The sequence below is a fragment of the Cyanistes caeruleus genome, chromosome 2 (assembly GCF_971803275.1).
Source record: "Cyanistes caeruleus chromosome 2, bCyaCae1.hap1.1, whole genome shotgun sequence".
Classification (NCBI taxonomy): Eukaryota; Metazoa; Chordata; class Aves; order Passeriformes; family Paridae; genus Cyanistes; species Cyanistes caeruleus.
Genome location: NC_141702.1, coordinates 120,878,782 through 120,895,267, shown reverse-complemented (window position 1 = coordinate 120,895,267; position 16,486 = coordinate 120,878,782). Strand labels below are relative to the sequence as shown.

Genomic DNA, 16,486 nt, shown 5'->3' with positions numbered 1-16,486 from the left:
ATAGCAAAAAGATTCTTTTCCTGGACTTCAGCAGGCTCTTCCCCAGTCAAGCCACTAAAATCTGTTTGGAGTTCTCACTGGATAGGTGATGCCTGCTGCTGGAGCAAACACTGAGGATGAGCCCTGGCACACCAGTATTCCTTTTAGGGGCTCAGAACTGCCCAAAACCGCCCAAACACGTCCTTCTCCTCCCCCGGCACTGAGACTGACGGGACACTGCGATGTCTCAGCCACCACAGGGACACGGCACAGTTCCCAGGGCTCATGCACAGGGACAGGGCAGAACACTGGGGACCAGAGTTCCACCTGGGTACCTGTCACTCCCGAGCTCAGAGAAGCCCACAAATTCTCTTGTGCCTCAGTTTCCTCCCTCGCAGTCTGAGGACACGCTTGCTCACCCCGTTTGCTGCGGCAGGACCAGGGGCTGAGGAATGGCTGGAGGGAGGAAGGGCCTGGGTAACCACCTGAACTGAAGCCCAGCACTTCACACACTGCAAGTGAAGCCCTTGTGCCTGGCCTGATTGCCTGTGGATGCAAACCCAGCCCTGAGCCGAAGCTCTGCACACACCATAGGAGAAGCAGCAAAGTCAGGCCAGGCTGTGCATCCCAGCCACTTCACACAGCTGCTCAGCTAGCAGCTCGGCACAGGAACGTCCCAAAACAACCAGATCCATGCTTCCAAACCCAGTCTGACACTCCTTTGTGTCCAAGTGTTATTATCAGAGCAATATGAAGTTTCTTTTAAGCAGATCCTTAAGAAACTTCATCCCAGTCTTTTCATTGTACCCATATCTGTCATCTTTATACTCACCTGACTCCATAGTGCACTTCATCTTACTGTCCATCATCATCACCATGCTACCTTTTAAGTCGATCCATGGAAGCACTGTTTTGAGATAGCATCCCCAAAAATCCAAGGTACAGATAAATCCTAAAGCAGTGCTGGGGAGGCAGGCTGGCTCTCAGCACCCATCTCAGCCCTGCTCCAGCATACTTTTCCCCCTACTAAAGGAAGGGATTTCCCCTTCCCAACACACACCCACATCCACCAACACAGGACCCAGGCCTTGCAGAGCTGAGCAACAGGACAGTGTGGGGCACAGCTGGAGACACACCCTGCTCCCCTCTCCTCCAGGCTATTCCCTGGTCCCAGCCAGGACCTGAGGACCATCTGCTTCCCACTGGCAAGGCTTATAGGCAGATGATACTCCATGCTAGCCAAAAGAGTCCATAAAAGGCCATAAAAGTCCAAAGTTCCAGCAAGTACTGTCTCACACGGCTTTCTCCCTGGAGTCCACATCTGGACTCCTCTTCAATGCCTCCTTTTTTCCAGAAGAAAAAGAACCAGGACCTTTCCCTGGAGTCCTTGGTACAATGCTCCTACTCCCAGGAATACAAAAAAAAACCCAACCCCACCCCCAAAAAGCCAAAAAACCAACAAAAAAAACCCCAAGAAACAAAACACAAAAACCCAAAAGAAACCCCAAAAAAACAAAAACCAAAACAACTAACCTAAAAATAAAAACAAAACAAAAAAAAAACTCCACAAACAAACCAAAAAGAAACACAGCAATAAAACCTCAGCTTAAACATCTCCAGTTCACATCACGTTTCAATCTTTAATCTGGCCTGTAGTCCAGCCCTTTCTGCTGGATGCAACATCCTGTCCAGTTCCCTTCCTTTCTTTTCCCTCCAACAATCAAACACACTGAGAAATCCTGTTATTTCCAGAGTCTTCTCAGCCTGCTGCTAAAGAAAACTTACCATCTAGAGATTGTACCCACTTTATTTTCAAATCTGAGTGCTGAACTGAAATCCAGCCATGCAACAGTATGGACACATGGACTGCACCTATTTCCTGTCTCAGCTGGTCCTCTGATGTAGCTGTCTCCTGGCCAAAGTGATGGAGGCCTCAATGCCCTCCCAAATTCCTGGGCACAGCAGGCTTATTCCATGGCCATCTCCCCACCCCAGTAGCTCCACTGCTACGGGTCCCAAGCCGACAAGATCGGGCCTCAGTCTCACCTGAACACTCGTTTACTGGCTCCTGTGGACCTTCTGCAGGAGGTGATGCAAGAAAAGGGAACCTGAACCTTGCTGTGAGACAAGACGGAGGGAACCGACCCCGAGGGATCTCCAGCTCACTGCAAACTCCAGATGCCCTTGGCAGTAAGTAAGAAGGACAGGCTGCTCAGGGCTGCAGGAGTCTGACAGCCCAGCAAGGATCCCACAGGGAGGAGAGACAGAACACCTGCATCCCTCTAGGGTCAGCCAAGAACCCATTCACAAGCTGCAAATTACACACATTCACCACTTTGTTTCCAAAGGCTTTCCCCTTTGATGTTGTGAGTAATGCAGAGCAGCCACAAGGGTTTACTCACCGTGCAGCCCTACTCTCCTGAGAGCATGTCTACAGGAAGGGATGATTACCGTGGAAGGACCTCGCACACGCTGCCCACACCTGGGCATGCCCGACCACTCCTGCCCGTAAAGCCACAGCAGCGGAAAAAAATTAGGATGAGGTTACCAGTGGCTCTTGGCATCGGTCTGATTTGGCTCCTGCTGATCAAACCCAGAGCAGAACAAAGCTTCTGAACATCCCCAGTGCTCTCCAAAGCCCCAAGCCTAAAGACTGCTCTAGAGAAGGGCAAGGAAGGCAAGGCTAGAAAAAGAGTAAAAACTTTAAACTAAGGTTTTTTTTATTTTAAAAATGCACTGCTGCAGCTCATCTGCTTGGCTGTGGGCTGTGAAAGGCAGGGGGAGAGAGAGCACTGCACGGCGCTGTCCCACCACCACATAGCACAACTCCGCTGCCACGCCCGCAGGAGAATCCTGTGGCTTCGGAAGCTGCTACACTGGATCCTAAGGTGCATCCCTCAGACCCTGCACTCCTGAAAGCCTCATGTGGTTTTCATTCCAAAACACAAAATTATGAAGTTTTCAGGCACAGGTTTCATGAAACCTGGCTGTTTTCTTCAAGATTGTTATTAGGGAAGGCTCTATGAAAAAATTTTCTATGCACATTGACAGGAAATCCAGAAGGGGTAACTTAAACCACTCCAAAGGAACCGAAACCAGAAAAAAAACCCCATGATCTTCCTAGCCATGAGAAAGTTGCCATCAGTTTAAAGAACAGAGATAAAACAAAGTGAAGTGCCCCTGGGACAGGCTAACACCTAGAAGCAGGTCAGGTCTGGGGTGAGGGGAGTTTTCCAACTGCAGGGCTGGATGCTGATCTCCTAAATGACCCTGTCCCACAGCAGCACGGACTTTTTTCACGTCCATATCCTCCCAAGAGGTTGCAGGCACAAATACCTGCCACATGGATACGTGACAGGTTCAGCTGAGTCTTTTGAGGATCTCTGACCAAAAATGGACAGTGTGACCGGCCTGCCTTTTCTAATTATGGACTAGTGAAGATTAGCAGCAGGAGGGAAGTACCAGGAAAGGGCTGGGACAGAACCAACCAAGCATGCCCACCTCCTCATGAGCCCTGCTGTTCTGACCACAGCCTCCACCCAAGGGCTCTCTGGGCATGGCCTATTAATGCCCCTCACCAAGTCATTTCAGTGTGGCGCTAACTTGACAGAAAATCTCCTCTATTTATCCTGGGCTGGTTTTCTGCTGGGTTAGCCTGCTGGAAAGGCTCAGCTAAGGGCCACCACCATGCCAGAGCCCCGGCAGGAGGCACCAAGGAGGGCAGGAGCAGTCAGAAGCCACGGACAGACCAGGACTGAGCCCACACAGCTCCATCAGCACAGGCAGGTGTGCAGCACAAGCCCACCTCACCTTGACAGGTTCAAAGGAACATCAGCTGCCGAGTCCTTCTGCAACTCGCCCTCTCCCAGCCTGGTGTTCTCTCTGCTGCTGAGCAGCTGGGACGGCCAGCAGCGCTCTGCCCTCACGCCCCGCTGAAGCCAGAGCTCCTGAGCATCCCACATCCTCATCCCAAGCACCACGACCCTGTGGTTCCAGGTGCTGTGCCAGAGTCCACCTCAGGCACCCAGCCTTGGCAAGCCAGCCAACCTGGCACGCTGCCTGGTGCTCCCACAGCACTTTAATGAAGTGGACTGCAAACAGACCCTGAGATGTGGGAGTTGTGAAGGCAATTCTTCAGCCCCAGCCAGGTGTGCAAGCCCTGCTCTGCTGGCAGCTGAAGCTGACAGCCAAACACGGCTCTGGGCAGGTCCCCTCGCCCCACGCAAGCAGCACCACGTGTCCCATCCCTGCTGCTCCCTGAGCTGCTCAACGCAAGGGCTCAGCCTCAGTCTGCTGTCAGTGCAGGACCTTGAACAAGTACTAAATAAATGAACAAGTCATTTCCTGCAAGGCCAAACACACTCCCTGCCAAAGAGGTCACATACCAAGCTCTGGCCTGATGCCTCTCCCCAGTTTGTGAGGGTAAATTCCCATATCCAGGGGTCCAGCAATTACAGCAATACATCTGGGCTAGGATTACTCACGCTGAAGCTAGGATTACGCTCCGCTGAAGAGGTGAGGAAAACAACTGCTTTTGTGCTTTCATTGCATGACCTCTGAAGTTGGGTTTGGGTTTCTCGGTTCGCACAAACCAAAACATTCAAATGAAATCAGGGAGTTTTCGCTTTAACTCTCAGCTAGAGGACCGGTATCTGTCCCACCAAGGTTCTTCAGCATTATTTTGGCAGTAAGGAAATCTGTAAGGAAAAGCCCTTTGAGGCAGGGCCCGTGACAAAGCGGCCAGAAGCAAACAGCCTACGTGGCTCATTCCAGCCTTGAGAGCTCCTCCAACCAGCACAGGGGTGGAAGGCGGACGTGCCCAGGATCTTTGCTCCCCATCTCTCATCACGCCACACAGGATTGCTCAGAGGCTTTCTGAGAGTGCGCTTCCATGACATGGATGCTTTCAACACACCACAGCCCACAAGGAGCGGGCAAATACCAAAGTCCTGTGAAAACAGCCTGAGCTTCACTTTTAGGGAAGTCTCAGAGCCAGTCAAAATGCACCCGGCAGGCCCTGCTCCACCATTCTGAACACTTCAGTCCCATCAAGTTTAAACAAGACTTAAAAGAAACCCAGATCTTCCACACTTGAATCACACAGGCAACTCCATGTGCTTGGATGTGCCCATCCCCATGAGTAAGGGCTCCAGAATCAGACCCAGCTTTTCCTCACCATCCTACCAAAGACACAGACACAAAGAAGATGAGAAATCCCACATCCCACTGACTGATGCCCCTGCTATTTCTGCTGTCTGTGACAGCAAACTGGTAAAAGGCCTGACTCAGAAACCTCCCTTGAAAAATCTGAATCATTACAACTTACATGAGACCATCTTCTAATGAAGCTTCCACTCCTCCCTCTCTTTAGAATAGAGAATTAGAGTCAGACTGATGGGGGGGGGATAAAGAAGAGAAAAAAAAAAAAAAAACAACTAACTTTACACTTCGTTTGACCCTTTCTGTGTGGTTGGCAGCTGGATCTGGGGTCTGCAGAGCTGTGTTTGCTCTCAGTTACACCTCTCAACAGTTATCAGTGTGACCTCCTTAATGCCAGAGCATAATCACAGACTTACACTGCCAGCAAGTGAGAAAGAGGCACCCCAGCTGTACGATCACCGCCCAAACAAACTGTGTGAACTTGGATTTCTTCTTAGCACTGTATCTATTTCCGAAAGCTCGGCCTTTGTGGAATAGAGAGATCATTGGAATGAGCCTCAGAGAGCAGTATAATGTTTTAACACTTTGTTATTACACATCATTTAGCATAAGGAGATGTCAAACTCACTTCACAAAGTGGCCTTGTTTTTGAGACCCAGCCAAATGAGACATGGAGAGATTTGATTAAGGCCCTCAGAAAAGCAGGGGGAGCCACCAGAACAGAAACCCAGAGCTCGTGCCCTGTCCCTTAGAGCTGCCTGCTCCAGATGGTTTATCATCTAAACTGCTGTGGTTACCTGCACCTCCAGAAGGGCTCTAGCCTGTTTCCTGCAGGGACGTGCCAGCACACACACCTCACAAGGAGGCTCTGGCACCCAACACCCTCTGCACACCCAGGTCAGCAGGGACCCGAAAAGCCTGGCTCCTCCCGATCCAGGCCACAACTGAAACGGTGCCTGAGGGGAAGGGGACTGACAAGGAGAAACTACAACACTCTGTGTATCGTGCAAAGAGGTGATTCAAGCCTAGGGTTTCTGAGCTGGATCGCACCTTGGCACCAAGGCTCTCCAGAAGCAGCAGTCACTGCAGCATCCTGGGGAAGCCTGCACCCAGCCTCACACTGCCATCAGTGCCTCTAGCATCAAGGATGTTAGGAGCTGCATATGCCACGTGCACTCCAGACAGCACACAGTGAAAACCATCCTGGAGACTCCTGGCAGGGCAGCGGGGAGAGAGATGTCATTCAGCCATTCAACACAAAAGCACCACAGTCTAGTCAAAAGTTTGCGTTGGATCCTAAATGCTGCATTTTCATGTGGGAAAAATACTGGAATAGCTACTCAGAAACACACCTTTCCACCTCCTGAGCACAGCACAAATGCCAGAGAGCATCAGGCTGCACCTGAAGCTCCCCAGAGAGCTCTGGGCCTGTGCAGCTCCAGCGGGCGCTGTGCAAAATTTCCACCTGTGACACGATTCTTCTCGCGGCTCCGCGTGGCAAACGCATTCCTCACCTCTCAGATTTACTTTGAGCAAACTCTGACCACAGTGTGACAGGCTCCCAAACTGAAGCAAAGCAGCCACAGCCCTGACACAAGTCTGCTGCACCAGCTGGAAACACTTTGGCAGCCCAGGCAGAGCACAAACGCACCTGTGGCACCAGCCTTTACAGCAGATGGAGCTCCTTCTGCATAGGCAGGGACCCCAAAACACGGGATGGCAATGAGCACTGCACTTCAGAGAGAGGAGCACACTCTGTGCCCTTTTAAAACAGGTGTGAAAACCACACTTGCCACATCATCTATTAATATTTTGTGTGGCAAAGGCAGCAGCATGCAGCCAGTCTCTCAGCTGGACACAGATCATCTTCCCACCGACAGGAAGGGGGAAGAGAGGACAGGTCTGGCCCCAGCACCACAGCCCCTCTCACCTGCAGCCTTTGAAGTTTAGGTAAAGGAAGGATGGATATTGGTGTCACTTATCTGCATCTTCCATCCTGGCAAACTTGAATATACCTCAGCACACGCATAAACTCCTGTTTACTTACAACAATGCTCATGTTTTTCCTGGCCTTACTTCTTGGAAGCAATCACCACGTTTGTGAGAAAAAGTGTAAATTTTAGAAGCCATGTAAAAAAAAAAAAAAAAAAAGACAATTCGATTAAATTGAGGACATAAAAGTCCCGAATCTTAAAAACCCATCCCAACATCGTTACGCTCCACAAGAAACACTGCGTTCAAACCGTAGCTGGTGTTTGTGCTCTTCCCTGAACATCAGAGCATTCCTCACACCATGCTGGACACCGTGAAACCCTTCAGACACGTCTGTTTATTTAAAAAGCAAATTCGAGTCACGGAGGCGTACGCTCTTCTTTTCTTAAAGGCAAATAAGCCTTGCCTAAATTCTGCTTACATTCGCGGCTCCGCAAAGCAACAACGCGAGCCGCTCCTGACCGGCCCCCGCGCAGCCGGAGCAGGGCACCCCCGGCCGGCGGCACCGTCCCGGGGCGGCGGCCCCGCGGGAGGGCTCCGGGCCCCCTGCACCCGCCGGGACCCCCGGGGCGGCCGGGCCCCGCTCCGCCCCTCAGCACGCCCAGCTACACCAAGTTCAGCGCCGCTCCCGGGGCCGCCCCCGGCGCGCAACGCCCGGCTCGGGGAGCCCCGGCCGCGCCGACCCCCGTGAGGGAGCCCCGGCCGCGCCGACCCCCGTGAGGGAGCCCCGGCCGAGCCGACCCCCGTCAGGGAGCCCCGGCCGAGCCGACCCCCGTCAGGGAGCCCCGGCCGAGCCGACCCCCGTCAGGGAGCCCCGGCCGCGCCGACCCCCGTCAGGGAGCCCCGGCCGAGCCGACCCCCGTGAGGGAGCCCCGGCCGAGCCGACCCCCGCGGCGCCGCCCTCCGCTGCCGGGCTCCGCCGGCCCCGCCGCCGCCCCCCGCCGCGGCCCCTCACTCACCGCCGCGGCCGGCCAGCAGCAGGGCCAGCGCGGCCAGCGCGCACAGCTGTCCCCGCAGCAGCTGCCCCCGCCGCCGCCGCGGCCGCCGCCGCTCCGCCGCCGTGCCCGGGGCGCCCATCGCGGCCGCTCCGCTGCGCTCCGACCGCTCCCCGCGCCGCGCCGAGCCCCGCCGGGCGCCGCAGCGCCGCCTCCGCCCGCCCTCCGCGGGCGGGACGGGGCGGGGGCCGCACGGCGGCGGGGCTGGCGGGGCTCGGCCCCTCCGCGGCCGGCACGCTCAGCCCCGGCGCCCTGGCCGCAGGTTCCTGGGCGGGGAGGGGGTGGCCGCGCATCGCTTTCGCTGGGCATCGCTGTATCGCACCTCTCGCCCTCTGAGGCGCTCGGGACCTCTCGGCATCGTCGCCGGGGCTCCGGCCTGTAGCGCCCGGGCAGTGCTGCACACCCAGCGGAAAAGCCCCAGCGCACCGCTGCCCCCTCACCCGTGCTCCCGGGGACAGCCCTCGCTGCCATCCCTGCGCCTTTCAGACACCAGGGAGGTTTCTCACCGCGAATGGCTGTGGGCTTTTTCCCCCTGTCACACTGTCCCGAACTTTTTGCGGGGTGAGCAGCCACCTGCCCCACCTGCCCTTTGGCCCGGTCCTATGCGAGCCCTCTTGCTTCCCATCGCTGTGCTGGGCACCCTGGTGCCCCGGCTGACACACCTCTGGAGAGCTGTGCCCCCTGCTCGGACACAGGACAGCCCGCACACAGCCACGCCAGCCCTCCTCTGCTGCGGCTGCCGGCCTCCAGAGCCTGGGCCGGACAGAACCTTTCTTCCCCCTTGTCGTAAGTGCTGCTGGAACACTGACACAAAAGGCTGTGCTGAAGCTGGAGTGTTGTGCGCACACGAGGGAACAGCTGCCACCGCAGGGCCCGCACTTGTGCAGACACACCATTATTCAGGAGGGGCCCTGGAGCTGCATGAGGGATCTGCCTTTTTGGCTGGAGAGCCACCTTCAGCTGAGATGAACAGGAGAGCAGAAGGAATACCTCTGTTCCTACGGTGCGACTGTTCCCCAGGAGCTGCCGTGTCTCACTGGACACAGACTGACATGAAAGTAAACATCATTGTCTGTATTTGTGCTTAGTTACAAACCTTTCTCAATACAGTGTCATTCTGGGGACGGCAATAAATTATGTGTAAATTATGTCTGCCACCATCTCCTGAAAGGGTTTCTGCCAGTTCTGAACTTGACCAGGATGTTAGTTTCCAACATTTCCAAGTTTCCAACCCTGCTTGTGCTCCTACAGACTACTTTAACAATGCTGGTGTCCCCGTTGGCCCGGGATAGGCAGAGCCAGCTCCCACCCAGACAGTAAATGGAGTTGACAACTGGCCTAGGATGTAACTATGGAAGAAGTGTTTTGTTTTGGTTTGTGTTTTTTCCGGGTAGGATACACTCCCTTCCCCCTGGCAGGGCAGGTTTTATCCCATGGTAAACAACTCTGAAACCTGTAGCGCTGTCAAACGCTCCAGAAAGTCACTTCAGCTGAGGAAAGAGAACCTGACTGTCCCACTGCTGCCTCCGATTGATGCCATGAGAAAGCAATCGACCCACCGCGGGGTGAGAGGGGCTTGGGGGCGAAAGCACCAGTTGCTGACACAACAGAACACTATGACAGTGCTTCTTCTTTGGTAATTAGTACAACTGTGACTTCTCAGGGGTGAGGTCACCTGTAATCCCTTCTTCTACACCTACAGGAGCTCACTGTCTTGGGAACGGAGACTGGGACTATCTGGGGTGCCTATGAAACTCAGGAGCCAATTTCCCACTTGGAATCACAAGGAAAGTTAGCGAATGCCTTACTAGCATAGTGAGTACTAGCTCCTGAAACATCTCGGTTTCTGGGGAGCGAAAGACAGAATTGCCTCTCCTCTCCCACCGATAAACTGCTGTGTGGGTGGAACAGGCTTTGAGCATCTCTGTCTGCCAGAGGAAACAGAAGGAAAGGAATCACGGTGGATGTTACTCTTCTGAAAGAAACACTATATTTATCTTCTACAGGAGTCTTCTGCACGAAAAAACCCTGCTGAAGACCAGACGTGACTAACATGCTGCTGAGCATTATGGAGTTTGCTTTGTGGCACCTCTGCCACTGTGTTCCACGCTTGCTGCCGTGCAGAGCGATCTCCACGGAGGGCCACGGAGGCTCTGGAGGAGGTCTCCTTGCTCTGCGAGCACCCTCGGAAGGTTCCCACAGAGCTGGCTCTCCGAGGGGCAGGAAGATGTGCTTTTGTTCTTTCCACGGCGCACAACCACATAAAGCACTGTGAGCAAACTGTAGATCGCAGGATACAGATGTGCAGAGATGACAGCCAGATGTGCCTTAGCGGAGCTGAGCAGCAGTCGTGACTGCTGCAAGGAGAGCAAACAACCCTTGCGTACTTGGCGTTTTTCACTGCAAGCCACGCCAAGTTCTGCACTTCAGACCAAACAGAGATTTTTCTTCTGTTTGGACTTGCAGATTATGCTCACAAAGACCTTTCAACTCCGGAGAAAAATATTTGGGATTCACTCAGAGCACAATCGATGCACATTGGCCAGGCAGAATCCGGTTGCCAGGGAGGGTGATCCCAGCCGGCAGGCAGCACCCCAGGCCTGTTTGAAGGGCTGAAGGGAGCTGCACTTGAGAGCGGCCCCGGAGCCTCGGCCGAACAGGGACAGGGGCAGCACGAGGCTGGGGCTGAGCAGTGCTGCCCAGCAGAGAGCACCTGCGCGGCAGAATCACCGCGTCTCGCTGCTGCTGCCTCCCACACACCCAGAGCTGCTGCGGAGATCCACCTGCGGCGCTCCGGCTCGGAGGGCAGCGGGAGGCTTCCCTGCCTTGGCTTCCAGGCCAGGGCCCTCGCCTTGCAGCACAGCTCCTGTGCCCTCCCTGCCAGCGGCTGCCCACACAGAAAGCTGCGCCCTCGCCCCAGGCGTGTGCTGCTGGATGCGGTAGCTGCCTGCTCCTCCTCTCTCAGCGGCTCGGTGCCGGGCTGTGGCCGAGCACAGCTCCAGTTCCGGGCTAAAAGCAGCAGCGAGCCTGGCTCAGCACGCTTGCCTCTCCTGTCAGGTAAGAGGGGCTGGCTTAAACCAGCTGTTTACCCCACAAACCTTAGACACGCACACACACACATCCTCTGCAAGCCGCAGAGAGGATGCAATTAAACACGCTGCTGATTGCCGCTGCTCTCTCCTTCCTGCCTGCTCAGCGGGCAGCAAGCCGGCCCTGCTCCCAGGTAGAGTTACCCATCTGAATGAGCTGGCTTCAGCAAATCCAGCCAGCCGTGCCCTGAGGGAGGCCAGGGAGCGTGTGTACACCGGGATTCATCGCTGGCTGCTGGCTGGCAGCTGAAGGAGCGATGCTCTTGGTCAGCTCCCGGCAGCGCCTCATGCAGTGATGACAAACCTCCTCCACCTTTCAGTCATGCACCCGTGCTCCAGGTTCAGGGTGGTTCAAAAGGCTGCCCAGCTGATGTGATTTTCATGTAAAAACACTTTAAAGGAGTTTAGGCTACGCCTGTTCCCATTTTATTTAAGAGCATTTAAATAAGTTTGCATCTGCTTAGATAAAACAGCTTAAGGTCAGAGCCTTGGATAAAGCTGGGTGTCCTCCTCCTGAAGGCTGGCAGCTCTCTCCTTTCTCTGAAAAGCTCGAGGAAAACTGTTTGCACTGATGGGCTTGTAGTGAGCTCAGAGTTTTGGGGAGGCCTTTTGTACGGGAGGGAGCAGAGGGGACGCACTCTGTGTTTCAGCTCTCTGGGAAAACCAACTGGGCTGTGACAGAGCTGGTTTCTGGCTCACCTTCTGCCAGAGGGTTTTGGGGTCTTTGGTGGTTAAAGGAAGGCAGCAGCACCCGGCTTCATCACTCCTTTTCTGGTCTGTACCCTTTCCTAGACAGATTTTTCTGAAGCTTTCCACGTCCTACCTTCTTGATTCACAGCTGAATACACAGTTGAGCAAACAGACTAAAGAAACAGTATACACTGTATTTGTATGTGTATTTGTCCCTCTTTGAGGCTTGGAGGTACTTTCTCCTGCAGCCCTCTTTTTGGCTGCTGTTTTCTCTTACCAAGGCCAGAGGGGCAGGATGGAGCAGGACAGCCCTTCCCCGCTGGAGCTGCTTGTCCCAGCAGTTAACCCTCTGCTACTGCAGAGTCTTTGGGAATATCCTGTGTTTCAGTGGCAAGGAGAAGCAATTACCAAATTGAGTGTGCAGTGCATGAAAGCCAACTAGGGTTCTTTCTGGATGAAAGAGGCAATAAAAACGCTGGTATTTATAGAAAAATATTTATTACTTCATGGGATATCAGGGCTTCCTGTGGTTTGAGGCTGTGCCTTGCATAGCTCATTGCTGAATGCCTCGGGATGACTCTTTCCTTTTTTTCTTGCAGCAGCAGCAGCTTGTTTGCTCTCAAATCAATGATCATATTTACAGAGTGATTCTGTGTCCCCTTATGGGCCGTCCTCTGGTGCTGCCCTCCCCTTCTGCGGGCACAGGGTGGGCTCGGCGGTGGGGGTGTGTGTGAGCGTGCATCCCGCCCTGGGGATAGTCTGGGGAATAACAACGGCTCCAGAGGAAAGAGCAGCTCTTCTACCTGCCTGATGGCACTGGAAAACAGCAACATCTAATAAAATTAAAGGGCAGGCAATTCAAAACAAATGCAAATGAAACCCTATTACATGCAGTGAAGTTGCCCTGGAGGACCCTTTGCCAAGGGAAAATGTTTCTGAGGCCTGAAAAAAATTCAGAAATGCAGAAAAAGGATGGGTAACCGTGTAAATATTGAAAATAACAGTGTCAGAATGAATCCTAACATTGGTATATCCAGAGTTCACAGTTTACAGCTCATAAAAGTCTGAGAAAACAAAAAAGGAGCAAGAAATCTAATATAAATCTCGGATCATCACCAATGCTTCTGCCCTCCTTTACTGCTGGACCCCTCCCCAGCAGCCTGCCTTCGAGGGATGCTGTCCTCCAAAAAGCACTATCACACTGGGCTTGCCAGGGACGTGCTCTGACCATTCCAGGGTCTCTCAGAAGGACTGAGCAGCACCAGCCTGTGAGCAGTGCTTCCCTCCGGGGTCTCCATTGCCTCAGCTCTGCAGAGGTGGCTGCCCTGGGGTGATTCCAGTGGCCTCTCCCAAGCCACTCTGTGTGACTTCCCTTCAGTCAGCAGATAAATCTTCCTCTCCTCCTTCCCCTCCACCCTCTCGGCAGTGTGCCTGGGTGCCAGCAGGAGAGAAGCACCCGGTCTGCAAGAGAGGTGCAAGAGCCTCCAGTGCCGGGGGCTGTTTGTTCCCCTGGCTCTGGAAGGACCTGTACGCAGCAGAGATCCCTGGGACTGTCTCTGGGCTCCTATCTGAAACCAGCTCATCAGCACTTCACACACCAGCTGATGCAATCCGAGTGCAGGGCTGCAGCTCCATGAGATAATTCACAATTACGAGGAGGAGGAGAAATGCTGCTGCTTGGCTGAGTGAGCTGAACTTACTGGCCCAGCCACAGTAGCTTAATTAAAGCCACTGGAAGGAAGCTGTGATCATCCTTCCTGTGAGCAGAGATATGGTTTATTGCTTGCCATTTTTTCACCATTTCCATATATAGGAGAAGATGGAGGAGTAGTTCATGTAGGAAGCTTCGCTGGCATCCTGAACTGTGAGTGAAACTTCCCTGGGTTGACAGAAGACCAAGAGAGCTCAGTGGGATGTTTCCCCCTGTCCAGCCCTCACTCCTCTGCCTATAAATGTGCTATGTGACAGAATTTGTCGCCAGTTCTCAGCAACAAAGTGTGCTGCAGAGGTTGGCTCTCATTTCCAGAAGAGGCAGTGACAGCAGGCAAACAGGCCAGCTCCTGCTTGGACTCAGTTCCAGCCCCATTCCAGTCCCGGATTTATCAGGCAATGAATCTCAGAGCGCTCAGGTTGCTCCTGGAGACATCTAGTGAGGCATCAGCGTAATGCAAACCAGCACAGCCTCCCAAAAACATCCCTGTGAGGAGAGAGCTGCTGTGGAAGGCTCTTGTACGCTGCTGGTGCAGCAGCTCCAGCGCTTCTGCTCACCGCAGGAGTCCTTCTGCACTCCAGACACAGCAAATGGCAGGGGTCACTGCCATGGCTTGGGCATGTCATGAGGAAAGGAAAGGAAAGGAAAGAAGGAAGGAAAGAGAGAGGGAGAAAGAGAGAAAGAGAGAAAGAAAGAGAGAAAGAAAGAGAGAAAGAAAGAGAGAAAGAAAGAGAGAAAGAAAGAGAGAAAGAAAGAGAGAAAGAAAGAGAGAAAGAGAGAAAGAGAGAAAGAGAGAGAGAAAGAGAGAAAGAGAGAAAGAGAGAAAGAGAGAAAGAAAGAGAGAAAGAAAGAGAGAAAGAAAGAAAGAAAGAAAGAAAGAAAGAAAGAAAGAAAGAAAGAAAGAAAGAAAGAAAGAAAGAAAGAAAGAAAGAAAGAAAGAAAGAAAGAAAGAAAGAAAGATCCTTGCTGTCTCCTCAATAATACCTAATTTAGCCAAAATATTTGCCCAGCACACTCAATGTGCTTCAGATGTCAGCAGGTGACAGTTTGAAGCAACATTTTGTCACTTTCCAAAATGGTGTGGCCTGACCTAGATAAAACAACTACAGTAACCCCATACTCTGACATACATTATTGTTTTGTTTAACTAGATTGGCACCAATTTTCATTCATAAATGTATCTGTAATTTAGCCAAATTTATTTAAAATCTTTATTGTAAAATGAAGTTACATTTCCAAAGTATCTCAGAAATTAGTATCCAAGTGCAAAAGTTCTGCTCTGTTTTCAATGGTGCCTGTTACTGGCACGTTTTCAGCACACAGCGCAAGCCCCTGGTGCTTTTAGCCACAGGGACGAGGGCAGCAGCCCTGCAGGAGCTGATAACCCCGGGCTGGCTCCGGCCAACGCCGCCGTTCCCAATTCCATGAGGCACCTGGGGACCTGGATCCGTGGTGGCCTGGGCAGTGGCTGGGGGAGCAGTGGGCCTTGATGGTCTTAGAGGGCTTCTCCTGCCTCTGTGATTCCATGTAAAGAAGCTGTGCTGGAAAAGAAGCACAGTCAATCCCTGCTTCAAAGAGGGAGAAATGGGTTAAACGGAACTGAACTCCTGGTTAAACATCCAGGATCCCACTTGCTTGCACTACCAAACAAAACTTCTGCTAACCTGAAGCACAACACTTTCACCATCTCCTGTGTGAGCAGCCCCACCAAGAAGAAAGGCAACCACATCCCTCACCTGTGCTCTCGTTTGTTCAGTGACAAATTAGCCCCAGTTCTCCTGGGTGGCCTGGAACAGCCTGCCATGTAAGCACCCCCTACAAGAAGCTGACACTGTATCAAGACACTGTATTTTGTAAAAAAACAGATAAAGAAGTATTTTTAAGGTGAGTGGGACCATGAGATCACCTGAGACCCCCACCCACCTGCTGCACTGGGTACTGCCTCAGGGACGGCAAAGACACTCTCTGGACTTGCTTCAAATTCTTGTCCTTTATACTGTATTTTTCCCCAAATAGACATGTGCTGTATTTCTAATGGCTGTTTAGAGAGGAGAGAAACAAAACCTCATCCAGACCATGACTTCGTGTTCCCAAATACATATTTTGAGTTTAATTTCACACTTTGGAACCCAGAAATGTGATCTGTGTATGTGGATTTAATTCTGCTGGTGGCACACCATTCCATCCGAGTGAAGCAGGGTGGGTTGGAAAGCAGCGTAAGGTCTTGCCTAGACAGACTTGCTCAGGAAAAATAATCTAAATTAAGTCACTGCTTGACTTTAAGTGGATTAGTTAAAATGCATTCAATCCCTCAATGCAAGTTCTTATTCAGAAGCAAAATGACCTAAATTTGATTTACCTGCAGTCATTTCCAAACTTAAATAATATTAACGCTGCTTTCAATCAGAGGGGACTGACCCCGTGTATGTTAAATTCAGCTTAAGCAATCCACTTACACAGACAAGAAAAACAAAACCGAACCAAAACCAAACCAAAACAAGTGAATATTCCCAAGCTCCAGGCATTAAACTGCTAATTGCTGGGCCTGCTTCTCCATGAATTCAGTAGTTCATGGTGGCTGCTGAGCAGCCTTGCTGGATGCCTGGCTGGTGTCAGGTGTGGGTGAGGGTGGGAGGAAGGCGCTGGAACCCGGATCATCCCTTTGTCTGGGACAGAGATGACGGAGCAATTACCGTATTTGGGTCTGCCTACGCGCTTGCGGCTGCATTTTCTCAAATAAATGATGAATGCTGCAGAAATCTAAACATGACTTTTTATAGTCACTCCTCCAGGCACACAGCTATGAAATGCTGAGCTGCCAGCCCCAGCTATGCAGAAATTATGACTCAAGCCCCCCAAATCCTGGGGCT

General features: G+C 52.6%; 1 protein-coding gene across 7 annotated transcripts in view; it reads right to left on the bottom strand.

Moving 5' to 3' along the window:
• Positions 1-8,259, bottom strand: part of SLC24A3 (solute carrier family 24 member 3) — a 110,444-nt gene extending 102,185 nt beyond the window's left edge. For 2 of the 7 annotated variants that reach the window (XM_086879424.1, XM_086879425.1), the window contains exon 1: positions 812-1,169. In XM_086879424.1, coding sequence (XP_086735550.1) covers positions 812-857 — 46 coding nt within the window. In that variant the 5' untranslated portion in view covers positions 858-1,169. Of the gene's footprint in view, positions 1-811; positions 1,170-7,069; positions 7,473-8,090 lie in introns of those variants that run through there. The other 5 variants (XM_086879422.1, XM_086879423.1, XM_086879429.1 and 2 more) reach the window with 5 other exon arrangements.
• Positions 8,260-16,486: the final 8,227 nt, after the last annotated feature.